The 27,401-nt window shown below is 32.3% G+C and overlaps 1 protein-coding gene and 1 pseudogene across 9 annotated transcripts; one reads left to right on the top strand and one right to left on the bottom strand.

Moving 5' to 3' along the window:
- The window catches only part of LOC18045728, a 98,375-nt pseudogene that overhangs the window by 16,264 nt on the left and 54,710 nt on the right, over positions 1-27,401 (bottom strand).
- LOC18043275 (pre-mRNA-processing factor 19) lies at positions 18,555-26,244 on the top strand. 9 transcript variants are annotated; one of them, XR_002905969.1, is made up of 7 exons: positions 18,555-18,878; positions 19,425-19,523; positions 20,232-22,109; positions 24,404-24,466; positions 25,591-25,674; positions 25,827-25,948; positions 26,027-26,244. XR_002905969.1 is itself a non-coding variant. In XM_024185795.1 (4 exons), exons 1-4 carry the CDS (start codon positions 22,050-22,052, stop codon positions 25,896-25,898), a joined length of 279 nt encoding a protein of 92 aa, XP_024041563.1. In that variant the 5' UTR covers positions 19,686-22,049; the 3' UTR covers positions 25,899-26,244. The 9 variants fall into 9 exon arrangements, 1 of the variants encoding a protein (XP_024041563.1); XR_002905971.1 differs by lacking the exon at positions 20,232-22,109; XR_002905974.1 differs by lacking the exon at positions 24,404-24,466 and having other exon boundaries at positions 20,232-20,263.

Below are 27,401 nucleotides of genomic sequence, written 5' to 3'. Positions count from 1 at the left end.
TCTTCTATTCTAAATCTTGATTTTAAAAACGGGACGAGAAAGTAATTATAAATTGACCATTTTCACATATCGTACATTGCATCATAAGTTTTAAAAAGAGGAAAAAAAATATTTGATTACATCAAATTAATTGTATTGAAATGTACATTATCAATACTATTTCACATCTATGGTTATAATGATTAGATTGTAAAAGTCTATGGATTTAACTCATATCCAAAAATTAGTTCTTGAGTTGGCTATTCTTATTTTAAGAACTATTCTTAGCTGAAGTAATATTTTTTTGCCTCTGTCACATACACGCTAATCCACATTACCATGTGTGGGGTGTCTTTTTTATCTTAGACTTTGTCACGTGGAATAATAGTGTGTCCCAATTGTAAATGTGTTAACTCATAAGTTGAGGATTGCCGGAATATTATCAGCCAAGGTAACACATTTTTCCTACAAGATTTTAAAATATACTCTTAAGAAAAATTTTAAAAGTTTGTGAGCTTGTAATACAATTAATGCAGGACGAAATTGTACAAACCTGCACTCTCATTCCATCTTCTCCAACCCATAAGTACTCGCCGAGCCTTGCAAGATGCTTCTTAAAATAATCACTGTTAGGATCTTCGACCCAGCAACAGAGCATATTCAACGGCTGTCCGATCAAGCATGTATCAATTAACATATATGAGTCTCGAAAATATAAATGCATAGCTTATGATAAGCATATTGCCATCTAATCTTACTACTCTAATTCAATCACCTTTTCAACGCATCCAATAGTCATGTACCGACTTGCCTCGTCTTCATAATGAATGAGATTGATTGCTATTTCTAGAGACTTCTGTCGCAATTTGTTAAGGGGAAAATGATTAAGAACGGGCTCAACTACGTTAGACAGAGTATCCCAAAGCAAGTTTTGAACGGTAGTATGAGGAAAGAAGATATCCTCCTGCAAAAAATAATAAATAAATAAATAAATAAAATCTTAATCATTCCATCAATCAATAAAGTCTTTCAATGCATGAGCTTCCATTCGAACGACTAAGGCTCTGATATTTTGATTATGTGGCTTCTAATTTACCGTTGTTATGGAATATATAATAATAAAAATTCGAACATTTAAGGAAAGGGATGTCTATTTGACAGCTAGACTAACGAAGTCAAGCTACAAAATATTTATCGAATGCTTTAGCAGGTTAACTTTGACGCACAAATTCCCAACAAACAAAAAACAATTAAAACAAGGAGAAATCAATTTAACGAAAGAACCTTTGCACAGAAGTGTCGCATTTTACTCCAATTAATCTCACTGTAAGGTTGAGTGTAAATCTCTTCTCTTAATTGTAAAATAAGTGATGTGATTGGACCGACAAATCTTTTTCCATACAAATATGACATGGGCAGGTATGTCAACCGACAGTAGCAAAGCAATTTTCCTGTAATGTTGAAACGAAAATACAGAAAAAGAACTGAAATCACAGCATATTTTAGAACTTAAAAAGAGAGATTGCAGCATCAATTTTCAATTTGAAATTAAAATGGGACTTGTGTTTAACCAATAATTACTATTCATTCTGCTTATAATTAAAGTTAGCCCCCGAATTACTGTCATGAGTATGTAATTACTTATTTACCCTTGCTCATTCAATGATATAATAATCATTTTCCAATAGAAAAATTATTAACGGTCACCTGATGTTTTCTCAATCTTTAAAAATACCCTAAAATTTTTAATCTGTGCAGCAATCCATCCTTTTTTACAAATTACATCCCCGTTTCCTCCTTGTCATTAATGGAGATTAACTTTTGATGACGTTGCAAAAATAATTTGAACATTCAATATGTTGTCATTTGTCAAAAAAAAAAATCAATTTTTTACCCAATAACTATCATTTTTTTCACTCAATGATTGCTAAAAAAATTCAAATTTTCACCCATTATTAAACTATACTTCAAGAGCAAAATGGTCATTTTATTGAGACACTTTTAACAATGTTAATAGAAATGTGAAAAATTAATACAATTTGTAAACTTCGCACAAACTTCGGGGGTAAACAATTTTGGGTAGACAATTGATAATTTGTTGTTCAGTATATACTCAACGTATATTCGTCCAAAAGTGGAATCCCGATAATTTAATTGACAGCAATAATCAATGATGTTTATAATGATTTTGCATGTTCTATGAGCTAACCTGGACTGATAGGTAGAAAGGAAGGAAATTTCCAAAATTCTGGAGGCATTGGGTTACATCCAGACCAATCATAAACACCAAGAATCTATTAGACCAAATAAAAAAAAAAATCAATTCATTACCAAAATATTGCTGCTAATAATCAAGATTTCACTAGATTTAACAAATTTGTTAAATTTGTGTGAAAGATTTAACAAGAAGAATGATGGATCATACTGAAAGCCAAGTCTTTCCCCATGATGTTACGCCCATTGCTCCACCGCGATCAAGAATCCATTTTCGAGCTCTTGCACAAGCGTTGTTCTCGCCACCGTCGGGTCCTTCTCCCAGTAAACGCATGCAAATGTAGTTAAAAACAGTACCAAACATTGTGCTGTGCCCCTCAACGTGTAATCCCCATCCCCCATCTTCATTCTGTTTATATAATGCACATAATATTGCAATTCAAAATTATTCAATGTGCATGAGAATTTAAACCTGGTACAACAATCGGCGATTTAATTTTTAAGTACCTGATGATTGTATGTGTAACGAAGCATTTCTTTGCGGTGTTCACTAGAGAGTACACTGTTAAGATACCCTGTAACGTATAAACAAATAACCTGCACATTTTCAAAAATTTAAAATCTAGACTAATAGTTGAATGAATAAAATAGTACTTTGATTGTAAATTTGTGAGAATTATGAATTAAAGATAATTACAAATGGGGTGTTATAAAACAAGGGGCCAGAATTATCAGCAGGCCAGTGGCCATGGCTAGATTGCAAGGCTGAAAATATGTGGACTGCCTTCCGCAATGCGGCTGTGGCAGTTCAAAGTGTATCTCTTCTCCATGGTCATCAACTTTGACCTGCGGAATTGTTTGTTTGAATTTCTTCTCTCTTAAAAACTGCAATTAATTAGCAAACAAATTACGTATGTTCTGTTAATCGAATTGGAAAAAACATGTTAGTGTTCGTGCATTACACAAATTACCTGAATTTGCCAGATGAGGTCAGAAGAATTTTTAACATTGAAGCGGTTATTGAAGTAATTCAAACGAGCCGCCTCAACCTCAGCTAGCTCCTCAGGGGAGTCTGCATCAGGATCAAATTCCCAAATTTGCCTACCGACATGGTTGTTTGTGCTGAATATATATGGATCATTTTTCGTCCTATGATCTCCAATCCTAAGCCTCCACATTATGCTTCTTAATTTTCAAGAACACAATTAAAGAAATGATTGTTCTTCACGTACGCTTATAATTATCAATTCAGCTACCATTTTCACCCGTCCTAGGCTCTTTATAAGTCCTTCTCAAACTGAGGATGGCCTACAAAATTAATGAGAATGAAATCAAGAAAATTTTTATCCAGTCATTTATTATACTCTGGTTTGGAAGGAACTTAATTATAAAATAAATGTTTCGGTGATGTCAGCACAAAGTAGTTAGTAGTTGTCTCTTTATTTAACATACTGCAAAACTACATTATAAACTTGTATGTTGTAATATAACAATCTATTAAGTGATGCTGTTCACCTTGTAATAATATGTCGTTATCTAGTTAATCTATCATTTTAATACCATTCATATTTTATTATAAAATTATATCATATGTCCATATAGTCACAATATAATGGAGAGAGATGTTCAATAGATTATTTTTCTACAATAACATAGATACTTATAGAATCATTATAATAATTAATAAACAAAACAATTACATACCACGAAAATGCATATTACAGGCAAGACATCTTTATTAATTTCGGGTCGGACAGGAAAATTATTAATTGCTTCTGAATTTCTGCGGCCGAGCGATGACAGTAAATGGGATTGGATCACATAAAGGACATTGGTCCCATAACTCTCCCAATAAAAAATATGATAAGGCCCATGTGAACGGCTCGAGAGAGTAAATATGACAAAATTTGAAAGAATTTGTTGGATTAACACCAAAATTTGTTAGGTGGACAATAACTTTGGAAAACGACTCCACTGCCCATCATTAATTATTTTGGATCGGGCTGGAGAAATAACAATTGTACTTCTTAAACATAACTTTTTTGGAACTATCATTTCTACACAATTCATATCGACTACGAAAACAGTCGACAATATCTTGACTCTGATATCTAAATCGTTTATTGTATTCATTATATAGTTTTTCTAGAGAGAATAAAATATAAAATTTATAAATTAATATTAATTGTAAAATATAATATAAATTATGTATATAGAATATAAGATTAATAAATAAAATATAAAATAAATAAATTAATATAGGAGTGATAAATTAGTATATCACTGATAAATAAAATAAAAACTTATAAATGTAACATTAAACTTGAGAATCAACATTATGTGTAAAATAAAATATAATTTATGTGAATAAAATAGAAGACTTATAAATGAAAGGTAATATAAATGAAAGGTAATATAAATAAAATGTAAAATAAGTAAATTAATATAAAAGTAGTAGATTGATGTATGAAACAGATAAATGCTCGTTTAGTTTCTATGTTTTGACTTAAATGTCTATTTAACCCTTATATTTTAAAAAATACCTGAAAACATCCATCAAGTTAAATATGTTACATTCTTAACCTTAATTTTTCTTAACTTTTATAGTATTATCCTTACAATAATATTCTTGACATTAATTAATTTATCTTTACAATAGTTAATTTTAGTAAATTAACCAAAAATTAATTATTAGCAAAGTAACCAATAAATAGCAACATGAAAAGAACTAGTATTTTTTGTATCTGTGCAACAATCTTGCTAATAATTATTTATAAATAAATTTATATTGACCAACTTAAAACAATGTTTAATATCCTTCCAACAATCTTACTAATAATTATTTTATAGAAAATTAATTTACCAAATTAATCATAAAAATAAAATAGTAATATAAATATTTCAGTAAATTTTTATATTACTTGTAAGGCTAATTTGATAAATTATCATTAACATCCTAAAAAATATTGTTGTAAGAAAATTATTGTAAAAGAAAAGAAAAAAGTAAGGATGCCTTGAGGTATTTTTTAAATATAAGGACTAAAAGAATAGTTAAATTAAAATATGAGGACCAAATAATAATTACTCAATAAATTTGTAAAAACAAAATATGAGAGTAATATATTTAATAGTAAGGATGCCTTGAGGTATTTTTTAAATATAGAGACTAAAAGAACAGTTAAATTAAAATATGAAGACCAAATAATAATTACTCAATAAATTTGTAAAAACAAAATAAGAGGTGTTTTATAAGAGAAATAGAGGGGTGCCAGTAACATCACTTTTTTTTTTTTTTAATAAAAACAAGAACCAAAATTTCAAAAGACAATGTGAAATGAGTTGTGCTGGGCTGCTAGCCAATACTTGGGCGAGTAATGATATTTAACCCCACCAACCTACATTTCTCACTTAACCCCAATGTAAATTTTAAAATAATTATTCTTTCTGAATATACCTTATCTAACACCCATTTTATCCTTATTATAATTTTTAACGTTTTTCATGCACCCCCATCATATAAAACTTGGAGAATTTACTCGTTAACTATGAGAACTATGGAACGATTTCCTTATTTGTTCTCAGTTGGGATTCACTCAGAATTTTGTTTCAGTGAATGCTAATTTCATAGGTGGTTTCCATGCTCTAGTTGAAGAAAATTTTGCTAGTTTTTAGGCATAATATATTGGGGAATGAGTCCAAGTTGATTGAATTAGAGAGTTGACAATGATGGCGAGGGGAGTTCGAGGAAGTCTTTGGTTTCCAGACCTAGGACTTATCAAGTAAAGCTCGGTCCCTCAGCCTCATCCTTGGGCCGGGTATTCAGCGGGGTCCCATGCAAGCCTAGGCCGAGCGAATATTCTTAACATCTCTACTCACATACCTACTTCTGATGAGCTGGCTTGACAGGGCCGTTGGACATCTGTGTTTGACAAAATATCATAAAACCTTTATAAAATAAAATAATATACTTGGGAGTGAGGACGAGTTTGATTTTCGTAAGTTTTACGTTTTGTACCCGTTGATCATGGACTGATTCAACTTAAAAATTTCACTGAGTTTTGCTTTTTGTATACATTGATCGTGGGCCTATTCAACTTAGAAAATAGAAATCAGGGAGGTTAAATCTTCTTGCCTTCAAGTTGCACGGCGAAACCATGGAGGGACCGAAAAGTTTGTCTTCTTTCCATGATAAGCTGTTTTCCTTCCACTTAGGGTGCGTTTGAAATTGAAGTTGGGCAGTTGTAGCTTAAAAATTACAGCACTAAAATGTTTGGTAAATACTAACTGCTGTAACTTTTAAGCTATGTTGATATGATTTTTCACTTGTATAATATAAAATTTATTATATCTTTAATAATTTTATCAAAATTATTATTTAAAATTTATATTTATTATATATTATTAACTTTTGTTTCATAATTACAGCTTTTTTTTCACAGCAGTTGTAGCTTAAAAGCTACAGCACCTCAATCCCAAACGCACCCTTAGCTGCCCTTCTGAAGTGGAGACTTAACCTTTTGTATTGAATAATTGACTTTGTATTAAGAAATTTTAATCCCACCCTAAGACCTTGTAAGTAAAAATATCAAATAAATAATAAACAGAAAATAGATAAAGAATAAAACCAATCACGCAACACAATAATTTACGTGGAAAACTGAATTACTGAAAAAAAAAATTACGGCTACCAAAGACAACAAGAGAAAAGTTTACTATGTGAAAAATTATTATAATCACTCTAGTATTTTTCTCCCAAACCCCAAAAACACCCAATTTCTCAATAGACCTACTATTTCTCTCAACTAGAAACTGTCTACATAAAGAGAACTGATTGTTGTATTATACAAACAAGTGAATCCAACCTCTCTATATATAGTGATTATTTCTTATAGGAAAAATATTTCTTTTTTTATACTAGTTATATTTCTCCTTAAAAAAAGTTAAGTCCTAAAGAAAAAATTATTATCCTTAAATAGGATGTTGCAGAAGCGTGAGTTGAGCAATTATAAATAGTATAGTGATTGCAACTTCTGGAGAAATATAAATGTGATGATAAACAAATGCAAAAAAAAAAAAAAAAAAAAAGACACAACAATTTACTTGTTTTGGCTTAAAGCATACTTCCATGGGCAATCAGCCCTTCCCCATTACTCACTTCATGCCCATTATTTCTCTGAATCTCCTTTGAGCTCAGTGATGCCTTAGCATTTTCAAAGGTCAATGTTGTTCTTAGATACAACATTGTATCTAAGAAATCTTCATAGGATTGTGGCAGTGAACTTAGCAAGAAGAATGCTTTGTCTTCACCTCGAATCTTCACATTCTCAACCCATCATGATAAAGAATGATCTTGTTGAAGGTATCAATGTGATCTTAGATAGACACACCCTCTTTCATCGAAAACGCATAGAGCTTTTTCTTCAAGAAAGCCTGTGGGCTAAGTTCTTCATACACAATGCCTCCACCTTATTCCATATCCCCAAAGGTGTTTTTTCTTCAGAGATTTCCCTTAAGATTGAGTCACTAAGGCTCAAAATCAAGGTACTGTGGGCTTTGTTCTGGATCTGTTTTTTCTTTTCATCAGGTTTGGAACTTATAGCTCTATCAAGATCTTCTTCTTCTAGAGCAGACTCATGGCCCTAATGAACAAGCAGAGCCCTTAGCCTCATCTTCCAGAAACCATATAACTACCTTTTAACAACCCAGGCCATGTCAGCAAAAGTTTTTAAATGTACCCCTCAACTGAATGCAATCTGCATAATGACCCACAAAGTTCTCATTTGATTTCACTTTTGTTCCTAAATCAGACAAGCATATCTTCACAACTTGAAGCATTCACTACTATAGAATTGGTCTTTAATGACGGTTTTAAATGACATAAGATGACGATTTTAAAACCATCATCTTAGGCAGTGGCATTAAAAGTGACATTAAAAAAGGCATACTTTTTATAACGGTTCAAAAACCGTCATTAAATGTATACATATAATGATGGTTATTTTGCTAAACATTCGTTATTTATGATATATACTAAAATTTTAATCATGATTTTTTTCCTAAAAACCATCATTAAAAAGGCACATTTAATGACGATTCTTTTAATAACGGTTATCTATTGCACTTTTCCATTAATTTTTAATGACGGTTTTATTCACAACTGTCATATTTTATAGTAAGTATACTTATATTTTATGACGGTTATTACATAATAAAATTTTAAGGTGTAGGAATTTAACCTCTTCATATGGCCTATCAATTTAATGACTGTCACCAAACTTAATTGTAAATTCTTGACCTACAAAATTTTGAAAGAATATATGATTAGAAAGATCCTGCAAATAACCTCCATCTACTAAACTGAAATTTTGAAAGAGTATAATCTATTACATATGCACATTCCTATGCTTGTACTATATTAATTTAATATAGTATTCCAATTTAGTCGTCTAAGAGCATTAATACGTATACACTATAAGCTAAACAATTAGAAGACTCTATTGGTACCCTGATATGAGTGTTTATCTAAAAATATTTTTAGAACTCATGTTCTAAAGCAAGAAATATAAATATATGATCTTTATAGATATGAATGGTGAGTAGTATAGTTGTAATGCCATACAGGTAATTAAAGCACAAACTGCAAAGGTCACCTAATCAGCTAGTATTTTGTCAAATCATTTAACTTATCAACAAAGATGAGGAAACCATTGGAGTCAAAATATGCAGTTGCTTTATTGTCTCCTACATAATCTGCATTAACAAAGTCATATTACTGATAGAACTAATAATTTTGAATGAACTAAAATGAAGAAAGGAAGTTGTTCGAAAGCTAAGTTAAGAAAATGAATTGCTTTCAAACTACCTAGAAATAAAAACAAGGAAAGAAATAATCAACAGCAAGTTTAAAAATCAACTTGCTTTCATGCTTTTGTTCTTTAGGCTTAAATTGTATAGAGTCGTAAATAACTCCTTCCAATTTCTCAGTTTTTATCTTAAAAGCAATCAAAGCATCCATTTGCTCACTCAAACATTCAACCTAAGCATAATTTTCTTTCACTTTATTCCTATAAAACTTGTCAAATTTATCAAAATCATCATCAAGCCTTGTAAAAAACTACTGCTCCCATTCCCCTCCTTCCTCAACAATCTTCAAAAATATTTTTAATGCAAAATAAACCAAAAAAGTTTCCGGGAGCCGTTTTGATTGAAGAACAGTAACCAAATAGCACTTGCAGATTTCCAGCTGTTGTTTTGCTACTGTCTTACAGTGAAAACAGCCAATAGAAATTTGCAGAGGCTGTTTTTCTGCTTTTCTGTGGTGAAAACAGCCCCGCAAATTACCAAGGGCTGTTTTGGTGCAGAAAAGCAGAAAAGCAGTCCTTGTAAACTTCTAGCGGATATTTTGACAGCAAAGCTATAGAAAAACAACCTTTGGAATCGTCCATTGCTGTTTTAGTTTGATGAAAAATAACGGTAAATTGATTTTTTTTTTTTAACTATGAACAAAATCAATAGATGATTCAACAACCATGGGAAATTATCAAAGCAACCTCAAATGGGAACAAGCAAAGTTATCAAGCAAAAACAAAATAAATAAGCCTTATTATCATTTTCCTTTCTAAATTTTGATATTAATAATAAATAAAAAAATTAGTGCAGAGCTTTCAATGATTTGGAAAAATTAAAAAGCCCAAAATAGGAGGAGGGACAGTTAAAACTTATATGATAAAGGTCAAATCCAAGAACATACATTGATAACTTTGATAAAGATCAGCTGAAACTTGCGCTGCATCTTCAGTTGATTTCTTAGAAGCTTGGTTGTAAACAATATAAATCCCATATTTTTTCACCACGTCGCAACAATTTATGTGTTTAAGATCTAACTGGAAAAAGACAACAATATTTTCACAATACTCACCGTCCCCATTGAAATTAAAACTACTGAAGAAATTCTTCCCGAAAACTATGTGAACTAACTCAAACTAAAAATAATGTAAAAAAAAACTGAGGTGGCTATCAAACCTGTAAAGTGGGATAAGTCGAAAAATTGCAAAACAAAAACCATGGCAAGAGAGAACATAATCATTTTCTATTGCCACAGCACAAAAGATTCCCTTAATCAGCAATATAAGGGAAAAAAAATTAAATAGAGCAACCAAAACAAGTAATCAAAACCATTGAAGAAATTATTGCACAAAAGGATTAAGGCTCACGACAATGAAATGAACGCAAGAAAAATGAGATCTAAAACAGCGATGTAAATCATACCAAATGCCGCAATAATCCGTGAATGGCACCGTGAGAGGGTGTTGGAGTTTTGTGGCCATTTAAATTGGAAGTTAGGGTTTCGTGTGACATGAAATTGGATATTAGGGTTTCGTGTGATAGAAAGGTAAAGATTTTGGCTAATAAAATTGCATGAAGTGAGAGAGGAATCCAAAAGTTTTGTGTATTGAGAAAGGGAGCGAGGGAATGTTTGAAGTTTTGGGAAAGTGTTGTAATAGAAAGGGGATGAGATTAAACATGACAGTTCTAAACAATTACAGTCATGTTAATTATTAAAATTAAAAGTTATATATAATGATGGCTTTTAATCACCGTCATAAAATAATTACACATACAATGATCGTTCTTTATTAGAACGGGGGTTATTTAGCGTCAGCCCCCACATGTTTCGACCATTTGCGCCGCGCATCCACAAGTTTCGACCATGTGTGCCGCACACCCATTGCCGTTAAAATAACTGTTATCTGTTACGGTGGAGGGGTAAAAATGGAAACAAATGAAGAAATATTTTAAAATCTTGTACTTTGAAAATTCGAATACGAGCTGTCATTTCAATCTCTGTGACTTCACTCTTCCTTCATCATGGCAGTGAGCTTGCTTATACAAGATGCTCAAGTATTGGAAATTGGAGGGAAATCGAAGACGAAGAAGAGCAAATGGCGGGAAAAGCATCCATTGTCACCCACGACAGTCATATATATTAAGGAGATAAAGTTATTACATTGTGTTATTTAGAAAATGCACTGAGGAAACAGAGGTTTGAGAGCTGAACCAATCACACGTTCTTGAAGAAGCTTAAGTGAGTGAGAATACTTCTTCATTTAATTTTTGGTAGTTATATTGATCTGCATTTCGATTCCAGTAATTATGTTTTGTGATTTGAATCTATAGAGTTATGATTATAGATTTGATTGTATTACAGATGGTTATGGCTCAATTCTTTTGCTATTGGATATTTGGTTTGTTGGTCATTGATTATAGCTTATTTGGAGAGCGTTGAGATGGTTGTTGATAGTTTGTTAGGCTGATGTGTGTAATCGATGAAATTAACAAGGGTTTGTTTGTTTAATGGTCTGGGTAAATGCTTTGATTTAATGAATTGTGTGTGCTATAGGTTTTAAGTTTTTATGTTGATTGAGATTTATATTTATTTCATGAAAAAAATCTCTGCATTATAAAGTAGGTACTGTCATTACAGGAATAATGGATGGAGATGATGATACCATTATGCTTGTAAGTTACAAGGATAAGACACATAACCTTGGTATTGTTGATCGAGACAAATTCAGTAGGGTGTCTGTGATCAACAAAGTTATGGTGAGAGTGTATGGAAGGAAGATGTTGTTTGATGAGAGGTTTAATATGAGTATTTGGCAGTCGTGGGACTGTAAGGAAGCACAGATTGACACTGATACAGACCTCATCTCACAACTAAAAGAGCACAACCATCATCTAATCTACTACATGCAGTTATACCTTGATAAGATACCCCAAAACCATGACTCTACAGCAAAGAGAGTGTTATTTGAACCTTCTAAACTAAACTCATCTAGAGATCCAGACACCAACAATCCAGCAACCTTAAACCTCAATGATCCAATTCCATTACCCCTGCATGTGTCGACAAACCCAACTGAGTTTTCAAATGAAACACTCTTGCCTGAATTAGAAGCTACAATTCCAATCACTGTCACCACCAATATCATGAAATCTTTGGTTGCACCCGATTCCATTCAATCTCAATCCAATTCACAAAAATCACCACCTCCTTCTATAACCAAGATTCAGAACAAATTTGATGCAAACTCTGACCTATTTGAAGATTTCATGGACAATACTTCATGTTACACTCCAGAAAGTCCATCTCAGCAGCTCCCACAAAACTTTGCCCAATCTCCAAACCTATCTCCTTTCTTGAATGATTGTCCATCCCCTCACGAAGAGACAGACAAAACATCTGAAGCTGCCTTTACATCTCTTGACCAAAATGATATAGTTTCTTTCCTGCAAACTCAAAATCCTGAATCCCAACCTACTTTTGCTTCCAATCCTTTCAATAATTCATCTGACCATGGTAACATACCCAACTCCAAAGCAGCAGTGGGTGCTGAATATGACTCAGACGACAATGTTTTCAGTTTGATTGACAGTGATGAAGATCCAGAGCATCCATTCGGTACTCCTAATGTCATTAAGCCATCTACAAAGACTGTGTTGGAGCCTGAAATGGCTTCTGTTGTTTCTGATGGTAGTGATGGAGATTATATCCTATCTGATTATGAAAGTGGTGATGATGATTGTGGCCTTGTTTATGATGATGAAGGTGATGGTGTTTTGGCTAAAATGGAGGCTATTATTAAAGAGAACTTGTACATTCCAAGTTGGGATCATGTGACTTTCATAATAGGGATGTATTTTTGAAATTTTAGAGAGCTTGCATGGGCAATCAGGCAGCATTCTGTTGAAAACAAATTTAAGGTGTATAGGCATAAGTTTGAAAGGGCTCGAATTACTATTGGTTGTGCATACTACAAATGTCCTTGGTTTCTACATGCTGGCAGGACCAGATTTAATAGTGTTTACCTATTGAAGAGACTGCACAATGTGCATACATGTTCACGAGAGCTGGACAATCCTGAATGTACTGCTGAGTTTATAGCTGTGAAGTATGAACAAACCTTTCTAGATCACCTAGACATAAATGTTGATTTCATTATCGATGAGCTGAGAAGAATATATGGTTGTAAGGTTAATAGGTTCAAGGTGTATAGGGCAAAGAAAATGGCATTGCAAAGAGCAGGTGCAGATCATGAATCAAGCTACAGGCTGATCAGAAGTTATGCCCAGATAATACTAAATAAGATGCCACAAGCTCTGGCCTTAGTTAGTGTTATTCGGTTCCCAAGGGAGCAGTCTCAAACTCATTTTGATAGATTTATCCTTTCATTTCCAGCACTTAGAGATGGTTTCAAAGCTGGTTGTAGACCATTCATTAGGATTGATGGCTGCCACTTGAAGGGTCCATATAAGGGTGTAATGTTGTCAGCTGTAGCACTTGATGCTAACACTGGAATATTTCCAGTTGCTGTATGTGTGTGTAGTGTTGAAAGCACAAGTACTTGGACATGGTTTCTAGGCCATTTAAAAACATTTCTTGAAGATGCAAGGCAGCTAACCTTCATGTGTGACAGGCAGAAAGGTATCCAGAATGCTTTGGCCCTTGAGTTCCCAAATGCTCAGGTGAGGTTTTGTGCGAGACACATTCTTGCAAACTTGAAGACAAAGCATCCGCATACAAACTTCAAGGCTTATTTCTGGGCAGCTGCAAGGGCATGTAACAGCAAGGATTTTGATGTAGCAATGACTAATTTGAAGAATATAGATGAAGGTGTTTATGAGACACTAAGAAGGTTGCCACCAAAATTCTGGGCTAGACATGCTTTTGACAACAGTTGTAAGAGTGACCACTGCACAAATAATATGACAGAATCTTTTAATGCATGGCTTAGGGTTCAAAGAAAAGTCTCATTGTTGAATATGCTTGAATGGATGAGGAAGAAGCTAATGAAGAGGCTGGTGAACAGAAGAAAAAAAGCTAAGGCTTAGGAGTCTGAGATTCCAAAGAGGATCTATGATAGGATGATGAATAATCTGCAGATTGGAAGTCCAAACCCTGTAGCTCGAGCTAGTGAATGACTATATGAAGTAGACCACAACCACAAGACTTATATAATTGATTTACAGCACCATGTATGTGACTGTGGTCACTGGCAACTATGTGGCATCCCATGCATCCATGCAATGCCATGTATCTTTCATAGTAGAAAAGAGTTAGGACAATTCCTTAGCCCATTATTAAAGCAGGGGAGCTATTTGAGGACTTATGCTGGAATGATCCACCCTATTCCAGATAAATCTTCATGGCCAATTACACCAGGTGATGAGATTTATCCTCCATTGGTGAAAAGGCCTCCTGGGAGGCCAAAAATGAATAGGAGACGGGAAGCTGATGAGGTTCCTCCAGAGAAGAAGCGATATAGGATGCAATGTAAGTGCTGTAAACAATTTGGCCATAACAAGAGAGGTTGTCCCATTAACCCCTTAAATGCAAACAAATGTACAAAACATTATAAGGTCAGTGCAGTTTCTGTGATTTTTACAGTTGTCTTTCTGTAACGTTGAACCTTACTTTGTACATTTGTGCATGCCCACAGACCAATCTAAAACAGTACATGACAAAGACAGGATCAGCAGCTCGAGGTATGATTTTGTAACTACTCATGTTTCTATTGTTAATATACAATTGTTAACTCATTAGTCAATAATTCAAATGACAAAAAAAAAATATCAGTTTTACAAGATAGGCTAGTGGATCCACTGTCAAGTGCACTAGGCAGTGGGTCCACCATTGTTATTCACATGCAGCCATATGAGGATGTGAGGACAACAGTTGAGGTTCACGAGCCTAGAGAGATGCAGTTGCCACCACAAAAGACAAATGCATTTAGGAATCAAGAAGGGCCATCAGGTACCAAGAAAATGAATCATCAACAGATGGCAAATATTCAACTTGATGCTCCGTGGTTGGGTGTACAAGGCAGGAAGATAATGGCAGTTTGTGGAATCAGTTTGAGAGAAAACCAGACTAAACATAAAAGAGTGAACTGAACAATGCTGGCAAAGGGAAGGCACCAGCCTTCCCACCTGATATGGTTAGGCATTGTTTTATCCTGCATGTGATTTTGTGATTAATATTATCATTAGGTAATGAAAGCATCATGTTACTTACTCTGTATTCTATTACTTATCATAATTCAGTGATTGGTGAATGCATTTGAGACATTGGCAGCAGTAACAGTACCAAGTAGTGGAGGTATATAAGCATTTTTTGACACCTTCCACAATGCCACAGTGAACCAGCTGAAGCTTTTGTTTTTTATTGGAAAGAAGAATGCAATGGTTAGTTTATAGTTGAAATTCTGGAGTTGGTCCTTTTTGGATGTGTAATGTTAGTCTGCACATGGAGCTTAAATATAAACTAATGCTTAGGTTATGTTGCCATGGGTTTGTGGCATTATGAAAGTTGTTGGCAAAGTATATATGTAGGACTTACATATAGGTAGACCAACATTGTTTTTTGTTTTTTGTTGGATACATTGCTGTGTAACCATACAGGTGATTAATACACCATTTCAGATGCTGCCAATATATATTACTCCATGATCTATTTTATATTATTAACTACAATGAATATGAGCAACTGTTACACTTAATTTCTCTGCAATTTCTAAAGCTAAGCAACCATTCTGAAAATATTTTTCATAACTTACAGTAAATGATAGTTGCAAGAAATAATAAAATAACCATTGTGATGAATTGATACTTTTTCAGTTGATAAAGAAAGATTTCAATTGTGACGGTCCTCTGATCAAGGTCAGCCATTGTCAATTTCATAATATTATTGTCACTGGTGTCAACACCTTGCTCTTCAAACGGGTTCATTTGTCTTGTAAATTCTGTAATCTCCTCTCTAGATGGCGTCCACCATCTAAAGAAACCACATGCAGGATCATTAGGACAACTATAGTATAATCTGTTGGGATTTGACTTAGATTCTGATATTTTAATGGCTGCCCTGACTCTACAATAGCAAACTTTGTTGTGGAACTTGAAAATTCCTCCATTGATTAAATTCTTTTCTGAGTCGGGTTTTGATTTTGATGAACTTGAAGCACCCCCGGAGCAGTTAGACATTCTTCTACCAATGTATGTGTTGACTAGGTTGTAATTTCAGTAGCTGGTGATGCTTCAAGTGATACTTCTAGTAATGCTTCTGGTTATGCTTCTAATTGGGCTTAATAATGACAGCTTGAAGCTAAACAATGACTGCTGTTTGTAGTAATTTAAATATGGTGGGTTTTGATAGGCATGCTGAAGATGAGGAATTGTCATGTGCAATATTTATAGCTAGTGGAAGTGGCATGCCGTTATGTTACCGTTGCAAATGAACTGTAAATCAAAGACTTGTTCTGCCTATATAGCCGTTACAATGCACAGCTGCAAATACTTTACTGTAATTAGATTGTTATTTAAGGGCAAAAATGTCATCCTAATAAATATGGGCAATTTCGTCATTTTCCAAAATCACAAACGGTACAGTAACATATAACAGTTATTTTAACAGCAATGGGTGCACGGCGCACATGGTCGAAACTTGTGGGTGCGCGGCGTAAATGGTCGAAACATTTGGGGGCTGACGCTAAATAACCCTTAGAACGGTCATTATTTGTGCTTTCTTCGATGACGGTTCTTATACGGAAAATTTACAAAAATAACTTAAAATCTTTTGTGATTTTTATAATTGGCCCTTCAAATTTTTTCCTATCATAATTAGCCAAACACAAGATTTCTTTCTTAAATTACCCTTGTCTATCAAACCAAACGCAACTTTTCTTCTCCCTCTTTATCAAACCAAACGCAGCTTTGCACTCTTGAATCATCACCGGCAAATGGCAACGGCAAACGACGACGGCGAACGGTAAAAGTGAACTCCGATCAAATATAGCTGAATCTATCCAGATTCAACACTAATCAGACACAATTCTAACAAAGTGAAATAGAGTCAACTTGATTTCGTGTGACAAGAGAGTTTCAATATGATTGTATGTTAGTGCGACAGGCGCCTGTCACACTGAATTTGTGCGACAAGCAACCTGTCGCACCAAGAGTGAGTTCACTGAAATTGTCTCTTGGTGTGACTGGTGCCTGTCGCACAAATTTGGTGCGACAGACTACCTCACTAAGTATGTGCGACAGACTGCCTGTCGCACTAAGTCCTATCGCACTAAGCTTGTCGCACCAAGCATGAGCGACAAGCGCGCGCTTGTCGCATAAATGAGGTGCGACAGGCGTACTGTTGCACCTGATCAGGCGAGATGTCTCCCGGCACTAAGCCCACGCCAACTTCAATCTTCACCCATGCACCACATTAATAACTTCACCCATGCCATCAATGTCACAAACACTTCAATCTTCACTCACCATCACCAACACAATAGGAAAACCACAATATAAAAGAAGAATAGAAAATAGAACATGCTTCAAAATCTAGGGTTTTTGAACTAATCATTGATTTCAGATCTTGACCGAAATTTTGGTGATGTTGGCTGCCGAGGATGGACTCCGGGAAGCCGCCAACGATGAGTGACCACCTTGGGAGAGAAATTGTTGGTTAGAGAGAGAGAGAGAGAGAGGAAGCTTGGTGAGTATGAGAGGGGTATTTTCGGCACTTGAGAGGGTTTTTGGCTAATGTTGATAGAAAAAAATTTAAAGGGTTAAATGTCAAAATTACAAAAATTTTAGGTTATTTTTGCAAATTTCCCTTCTTATACACCATCATTAAAATTACGGTTACATTTTAACTATAAATTTAATGACGGTTATATGTGCTAACCGTCATTATTTGTTTATATTTTTTATCATAGTTTTTAAAAATAACCGTTATTAAAAATGAGATTGTATTTTAACTATAAATTCAATAACTGTTACATTTAATAATCATCATTGTAACTGTTATATATTATGACAGATTAAATAATAACGATTTTCAATCATCCACCATAAATTGACAAAAGCTATCTGCCGTTTGAAAGTTAAAGAAATTATAGCGAATTGACGATTTTATCCTTGAAACTTAAATTAAAGTAAAGAAAAATTATCACTTGTATATCCTTAAATTCTCTTATTATCACTTGTATACTTTTAAATTATCACTTATATACCCTTAAATTCTATTTTTATCACTTGTATACTCTCAAATTATCACTTATATATCTTCAAATTATCACTTGTATCAAATAAAAAGATCAGATTACCCATTTAAAGTCATTTTGTCAACTTAGGGTATACGATTGATACACTCTCAAAGTGTTGTAGTATTTTTTATAATGAAGTAAACTAAGTGTATATGAATGATAATTTTTCTTAAAAAAAAAAGAAAAGAAAATGCTAGCAAAACGCTCCGTTTTGGTTACTTTTAACATTCCATTTCTTTTTCTAAGTGCTAAACACACATACACACACTTAGAAATCAAAATCCCTAAATGCAGCTTCTAACGTTCTTGCCGTTGACATACACTTTGTCTGAAACCCTCATTCTTTCCATTCTTCTACCATTCATACATTGCTATTGCCGTCATTCTTAATTTATTCTTCTTGTTCAGCTATCACTCTCCTTCCTATTAAGCCTTCAATATCCTCAGATTTATTTTGTCCCCCATTATTGTCAGTCTCTTTCACTTCCTTTCAAATTTTCCCAACTAAACCCTAATTAACCGTTGTCAAGTGCTTGTTCGTGGATGATTGTGCCAATGACGATATCCCTTTGCCCAACGTCACAGGTAAGATCCTCTCTAAGGCCATCGAGTACTGTAATAAGCATGACAAGGCATCTAAGTCCGACAATCTCGCCACTACTGGCATCGATGATTATCTGAAGGCTTGGGATGCTGATTTCGTCAAAGTCAATTAGGCCGCTCTCTTTAATCTCATGCTTGTTAGTTGGCCTCTTTCTCTTTTCTTAATTATCAATTATTTCATTTTAATTTATGTTTAGGGACCTTGGTTTTGTATTTAGTTTCTTGATTAATTTTTGGGATTTTTCTTTTAAATTGACTGTTGATTAATTGATAAAATCAAATAAATGATCCTTTTTAGGGACTGATAATGGGAAATTGTAATTCCACGTTGGAACCGAAAGTTCCTCTTTGGTCAAATATGGATTGTTAATAAGAATTTTGAGTTTTTTTTATTTAAATCAGAAATCTAGTGAAGGATGGGTTAGGAATGAGAATTTTTTTGTAATGATTTTGCACTTTGGTAATTATTTATTTGAAAGCAAATTCGCATGTTAATTTTTTTTAAATAAATTTTTTCTGCGTGAACAGTAGCTACATAGCCAGAAAAGAGTGGCCAAAGTTCATGATTTTCAAGAGGTGGCAAGGCAAAATAATAGAGATGATTGTTGGCTTGTAATTTAAAGGAAGGTTAGTTCATCTAACTCAACGGCTGTTCGATTTACTTGCTTTTTCTTGATCTCATTGATTTGTCTATTGTGTTTTCTCTTTACTGCATAGGCTAAAGAACTTTTTTTTTAATCTAATATTTGTTAGTTTTATCTAAAAATCATTTTGGTTCAATATAAAGACTTTTTAAAGATAAAGATCTAGAAGTAAATTTTTTAGGACCCAAATAGGTGAGGACAAGAGATAAACATGCTATTAAAAGACTAAAAATTTATATGATTCATTTAATATTTTTTCCGTTCTCGGGGTATTATTAGTGGAAGTTTATTGTAGTATGCATAGTTTAGTGAGAGAATTAGAAAATAGTAACATGTCATTGAAAATCTGTACAATTCTTAATATTTGTGAATTTTCATTGCTAAATTAAAACTTCCTCAATGACAGGATTTTCTCCTAGCAAGAATTTTTAATCCCCAAGTTCGCTTTTTAATGATTTTCTTTATTGCTTTAAATTTTGTTTTAGAAAACTAGTTTTTCTGTTTTTCCCCTTTCGTTAACAACCAATATCCTTTCAATTTCAAAACCCAGCAACTACGAATTCCAGCCTATAAAATCTCAAGTTGCTTTTCCTCTTGGTGCCAAATTTAATTTAATTTGTTGAAAGAGACGAGTGCTTTTGTGTAATAGCTAGGTGCAAGCTTAATTGTTGATCCTGTGTTTTTGTTTTAGGCTTGAACTTTTTGCTGCCATCGCTTTCACAGGTCTAGTTTCCAACAACAATCCACAATAAAATTAATTCTCTGGCGAGTAGTTTTGAGTTTGCTTCTTTTACATATGCACAAATAATTAATTTTTGTTGATTGAATCAATTTTGTATGTTTAATTTCATTTTTAATTTTTACTTTGAAATACAAATGTATCCATATTCCTACTTTTGAGAATTTAATTTGTTCATTAAATTGTTGCTCTGTGGTTTGTTTAATATAGATAGGACTTAATGTCTATATGCCTTAAGAGTATCTTGTATGTATTATTCACTGGGTAATTCCTTATAATCCAGGATCACTTAAAATCCTGGAATTTGAGCTTTATTTTAATTTTTTTTCCTTATAAAAATCACTTCCGAGAAGTACTAGATAATCATTTGATTGCTGTCCGGTGAGACCACAAATCAAAATTACAATCAGTTGGTATTTATATTTTATCCATGACCAACTAACACCTTTTATAATCATGAAATAACTCTCTTTTTTCTTCTTAAAAGTTTCAAAGACCACTGATAGTTTTACATGTTCAATTAAGAATGCCTTGGCTGAGTGGACATTTTCCTTACTTTTAGTCTAAGATGTTACTTTTTTTTTTTTTTTATGGTCATGTAACATAGTTAGAGTCATTGAAAGTGCTTGAAACATAGAGCAAAATGACTACAGAAGCTTAAAGAGTTAGATGAGAAAAACCAATTATTGACATTAAGCTCAAATTTTTAGTTGCTACATGATAAAATTGAACGTTATTACTTTAACACAACTTTAGGATGATTATCTATGCGTATACTTGTTATATACATATATTTTTCTTCTTATTGCAACAATGCTAGCATATAACTGAAACATTTGAATCTTATTGTTGTTTTTATTTCCATTTTGGTTGGATTCTCAAACGTGATAAATTAGTATTTACGAATATTTTTATTTAAATTTATTTACTTCTTGCTGAACAAGTGCAAGTGAACTTGTTAAGATTTTCAACAATCCTCTTTGTGCTCAGTTCTTCAGCATTGCAACTTTTGCCAAGAAGGTAATAGCCCAGAATCATGCATCATTCTTATCTATCATTATTTTTTATATGATTATTGAGCCAGAATCATGGAGCCTTAATCAATGTTAATAATCTTTCTATTTCTTGGAAGCCAAATAGAGCCTGTCGTGACAAGCTCTCACGATAACCACTTCTTCGGCTCTTATGATAACCACTTCTCCGGTTCATAATTATATTTAATGATTAATGCATTCCTATTGCAATTATCATGCCATTATGAGGCTCTACTTATACATTTAGTTACAGAGCATGATAAGTGAACTTGAAAGATAATCTGTCATCATTCCTTATTCTAATACTACAGGTTGTCGGAAGATGGTATTTCTGCTGGAATATTTATAAGTAAGATGGGGATGGTAAGGAAAAAAGGAATTATAGTACTAATATGAGATTTGTGAATGTAAAAAAAAAAGTAGCCCTACAGAAACTACATAGGCCAATCAATTACTTAACTAAAACAAATGGGTTTTGTGAGCTTTTTTTTTTTGGTTTTGCATGAACAAGCTTCGAAATAAAATATTGCAAAATTGGAGTCTAATTGTTATGTGTTAAGGTACATGAAGGAAATAATAGAACATGTTAGCTTGTTAGGGAACAATGTGAGTTAATGATAAGATATCTTAATTTTCTTTTATTCCATAAATGTGACATTATTTTTGAAGTTTGACAATATTTATTCTTGTGATTAACAGTTTAATGGAAAGAAAGCATAAACTTAGGATGAATTAGATGGGGTTCATTTGGAGTGGGTTAACCATTTTCCAACATCCTTGTCCCGTCAGCAAAATGGTTAGTATACATATAAAACTTTAGATATTACAATTTGTTGAAATTTAAAGTTGTAGTGTCACATTATAATGGTTATTGTTAAGGATTGTATAGTAGATATTATGCATTTGATAACATAGGGTATTTTGATTGATTCTGCATAGATTGGTTTACTAAGTTTGGGTTAGAATATTGCTGGGTATATGGCTAGAATTAGAGTGCTGTTGGAAAATGGTGGGTTGCGGGGTATGGATTAGACTGTTGCTGGGTATGCAGCTGTTAGAGTATTGCCGTTGGAAGATGGTATTGGTGTTGGAAGTCTTGTCGGAATTCTTGTTGTTGGAATATTTCCATTAATCTTTGGAAGTTTTGTTGGTTAAGTTGACTTGGTGGCTAGAATTTTAATTGCTTTTCTTGGAGTTTAATTGAAATTTAACTGTTGTTTTATATTTTTGGGTAGTATTTTTTTAATTTGGGATGTCTTATTATGTATTGGTGGTGATCACATTGGATACTAGATGTATTTCCTTTGAAATTAATTCGCTGGATTGAATAGATGTTAATTAATATTAATTTTTTTAGTTTTTTTACGATATTCATTTTATTAATTACTTAAATTTGTAAATTGGAATTCATTAAGAAATTATAATTACAATATAATTTTTTTTAAAAATATATATAACTTTAGGACGGGAAATACCCATCATAAAGTCTGTCATAAAAAATCTCCTACCAAAATTGAATAATAAATTTATAAATGATAATTGAATTTCGTGCCAAAAATTTAAAAAAATGGTGCAAAAATTTAAATAAATTCAAATTTTAATTTTATTATTTTTTATATTCAAATATTATGTGATGGATATATGACTGTGAATTACCATCATGAATCATGACGCAAGATATTTTGTCATAAATTAATGACAGTGACATAGATGACGGATGAACTGCTTCTCATGCACCCCCTTTTATAACAGTTATTTCCCATCATATATTACCTATTTTCTTGTAGTGTACAAACTTGTAAGTACATAAGAACACTAAAAATTATCATAAGTTATTCGTTATTAGTCATTCACTACAAGAAAATTGGCAATAGATGACAAACAATTTGCGGCAGATTCTGAGTGAAATTGTATATATCATAAAAGTATGATGGACTCGTGATATAATATGGTTCTATCCCGTTTTAATGATGATTTTTGTGATAGAATTATTGTTTATCAAGAATAGATGATAGAATCGTGATAGAAATTTGCTCTGTCAAGAAATTGTGATAGATTATGATTTTGACTGTGTTTGACCAAATTTTAATGTATTATTTTATTTTTAAAAATCAAACAATGCATTTTAAAATTAAAAAAAAAGAATAAAATGCTACAATTTACAAAGGATTGCTTAAAACATGCAAGTTTGTCTAAGTGTTGGACATTCACCCAGCCACTCTCCATTTTGCCTCCCTCTTTCATCATTTGAAAACCTAGAACTAAACTTTTAGTCCTAATGGATCATAAAAACTCCACTAGTTTTGCCATTCAAAATGCCACCATTCTTCCTCCGTTCAAGCCGTCATGCTTGCTTGCACTCTCGTTTCAAGTTGTTTCTCAATCTCTTCATCTTTTTGTCATCTCCACATGCAGAGATCTACCAATGCCATGAGAATCAATTGTTTTTTTAATTTCGTTCCTCGACAAATCAATCCATATTCAGGTAAGGTTGCTGATTTTTTAAAAAAAATTAAAATTGAAGGGTATGTATTAAAACTTGTGGGTTTAGTTTTCTAAATACTAAAATTGATGGGATTTTGGTGGAGAAATTGATTGTGTTTGATTTGCATGATATTGGACTTGTTGTGGAGGGCAAGGTAGTGGTGGCTCGTGGCTGTCACGATGGTTAGGGTTTGGCTTTATCTTGAAATTTTCATGTTCAATTATCTTGTACATTTTACCCGCTCTTGTCTAAAAAATCATGATTTGGGAAAATTTGAATATATATTGAGGATTTAACATGTTTAATTGGTTTATAATTCCGAAAGATTTTGACGCATGTAAGGTGTTTGATTAAATGTCTATTAGAGATTTATATAGTTAATAATTTTATTTTTATCTACATAATATATGAGAAGGTGTTTGATTAAATGTCTGTTAGAAATTTATATAGTTAAATTACTATTTTTCTCTACATAATTTAGGAGAAAATGGCTAAAGAAAGTTATGATGGTTGCTTTTCTTGGTTTTTTGGAGGTTCCCGTCATCATTATTTAATGTACTATTGCATGATAATTTTTGTCTTTTGCTTAATGGCTTGCCATGTAGTATGTGAAGCATAGATCATTGACGGCTGCTAGCATTTGTGGGATGCTTGGAATGTTCCAGAATGTATGTGTTTCTAATTTATTACTCTGTGCCTGCTGTGTTAAATGTTTAAGTTTATTTGGAAGGAGGTTTTAATTGGTTAGTGCTTAAAAAGAATTTGATTTTTGACTTCATATGTTTTTTCATGAACTTGTGTTTTAGCATATTACCAATTTGCTGCCGAATGCAAGCTTAGATTATATTCTAATTTCATCAGTGTGTAATAAGCTCTAATTTTTATGGTGATCTTTTTCTTTCTATGAAGTATACTGTCGGCCAGATTTTAGCCCATGTTTTTCATCCATAAGATTATATTGTTTTCGTATTCATTAGGTCTCTTCATTCCATAATAATTTAGAATGTATGACACGGATATTTTGTCTTAGAGTTTTCTTGCCAAATTTTTTATGCTAGATTTATCTAATATACTTTACAAAATAGAGCTATTGTAAGATTTTTGTTTTGAGATCCCTTGTTCTGTGCTCTTGTAATTTCTTTCATTTGATAAGTGAATACTTCTTTTATAAATAATGATAATTGTGTAAACATTATTTAATGCTTTTTATCATTTTTTTAACCGTAATATTGCTGATTTCTTGGTGATGTTCCTTCAAATTCACAATTTTAATTGATGCTGAATTTTACAATTTAATACATGATTCTTTATTACATTTCCTATCCGTTACATTGTTTGTCTAATTGTAAGAATGGGATGGTCTGATGGTATCTAATTTTGCTTTGGAGCAACAACATCATACAGCAAGCAAGAGCTAAGTCATGAATCGTACCAAGTAATAGCACTTTAGGTTATGCTTGCCAAAGTGTAATTCACAAATTATCTCTTTATATCGGGCATTTATTGTATTGATGTACGTACTGTATTGTCCTAGCTGAAGTTAATGGAAATATGAGTTTGCTGCTAAATAATTTGATTTTATAGATAATTAGTTTGTAGGCTTGTTGTTATCTCTATAAAATGTATTTATCTAGAAAATACGCATTGAGCCTTAGCAAATTTTGGCTTTTTTTAAAAAAAAGAATTACACATTTACATTTTATATCTTCTTCTATTTGACCATAACCTATAAATTGTAATTAAATCATCATTTGAGCAACTCACTAACCTTAGCATATTGATTTGTCCTCAGGATGCTGCTGCTTGTCGTGTAATTGCTAGACTTAAAAAGGAAAGGGATGAAGCATGGTCATTACTTGCGCAATCTGAAAGACAGGTAATGCTTGTAGCATCAACTGCAATTACATCTAATGCTACTCTTAGTAATGGAAAAAGTGGTTCTTTCTCTCTGTCGTTTTAGGTTTACTTTTGTTTTAGTATCCCTCATATTTACCTTTTACTTATTTATTATTTCATTCGTTATCTTAGCCCCATAAGATGAGGATTTGGGCCCTACTAAATAGAAAATACATGCTGGAATTACTCCGACATTATTGCTAAGTTGATCGACCCTAATGCGGGCTCTTTCACAGCAGTAGAAAAAGTAGCAGGTAAAGTTCGTTAATGTGGATAATTATGCTCATACAAGTACCATTTATGACTTTTACTTTGTTTGATGCTGGAATTAGAGTGCTGTTGGAAGATGGTATTGTTGCTGGAAGTTTTGCCAGAAGTCTTGCTATTGCAATATTTGCAATAATCTTTGGAAGTTTTGTTGGTTAACTTGGTTTCGTGGCTGCAATTTTAATTGCTTTTCTTGGAGTTTGATTGGAATTTAATTGTTATTTTATACTTTGGGATAACTTTTTTCAATTTGGGATGTTCTGTTATGTATTGGTGGTGATCACATTCGATACTAAATCTATTTCTTTTGAAATTAATTTGTTGGATTGAATGGATGTTAATTAATATTAATTGTTTTTAGTTTTTTTTTATGATATTTGTTTTATTAATTAATTAAATTTGTAAACAGGAATCCATCAACAAATTATAATTATAATATATTTAAAAAAAACTTTATGACGGAATATATTTGTCATAAATTCTATCATAAATAATTTTCGCTAAAATTGAATAATAAATTTACAAATGATAATTGCATGTTTAGCCAAAAATTTAAAAAAATGTGCAAATTTTAAATAAATTTAAATATAATTATTTTTTCACATTAAAATATTGTGTGATAACTATATGATTGTAAAAAATCATTATGAATTTATGACGGAAAATATTTTGTCATAAATTAATGACAATGATATAGACGACAAAAAAATTATATGTCATGCATCCTTTTTTTATGATAATGACACAACAATTTTTTTTTTAAAATTTGTGATTGATAACCAAAAAATGGTAATCATTATAATGTACAGTAATTGTAAGGTAAACTAACTCAGTGATGAGGTGAAGACTTAAGTCAAGTGCTAAGAGCATATCCTTCTTAGGGTTAAAATCCTTTGTTCAAACCACATTAAAGGAATGGAGTGAAATCCATTGATGCTCTTTTAAAGAGCTTTAAAAAAAAAAATAATCCACTAATAATTTTTTTTAACAAGATTCAACTAATAAATTAAATAAATTCTCGATGCATAATGCCAATTTCGAAAAATATAACGAACATCATTTTCTACGAATTTTATGATCGATGGTGAAAAATTTTTAATCAATTTTAACCTATAATGGTTGTAAGGTAAATTAATCCACGTAAAGATAGTCACTACTTTTGTATTAAAATGACGAGTCATGATAATAATTTATAAACAAAACAACTAACTTCTATAGATATTTTGAGTATAGTACACGTTTCTGTGGTAATATTAAAGTAAACAAAGCAACGGTTGATGAAAATAACTATTTGAGAGATTTGGCAAAAAGGAACAAGTAGTGTCTTCACTTTCCATTATTTTAGACCTGGCAAAGTGGCAATGATTTTGAAACATACTGGAAAGGATATTATTAATTGTTGCAAAGTGTCACTAATAAAAGGAGAAAAAAAAAATCAAT

The sequence above is a fragment of the Citrus clementina genome, unplaced genomic scaffold (assembly GCF_000493195.1).
Source record: "Citrus clementina cultivar Clemenules unplaced genomic scaffold, Citrus_clementina_v1.0 scaffold_4, whole genome shotgun sequence".
Classification (NCBI taxonomy): domain Eukaryota; kingdom Viridiplantae; phylum Streptophyta; class Magnoliopsida; order Sapindales; family Rutaceae; genus Citrus; species Citrus x clementina.
The sequence above is the reverse complement of the archived record's forward strand: the minus strand, read 5'-3'. Positions and strand labels throughout refer to the sequence as shown.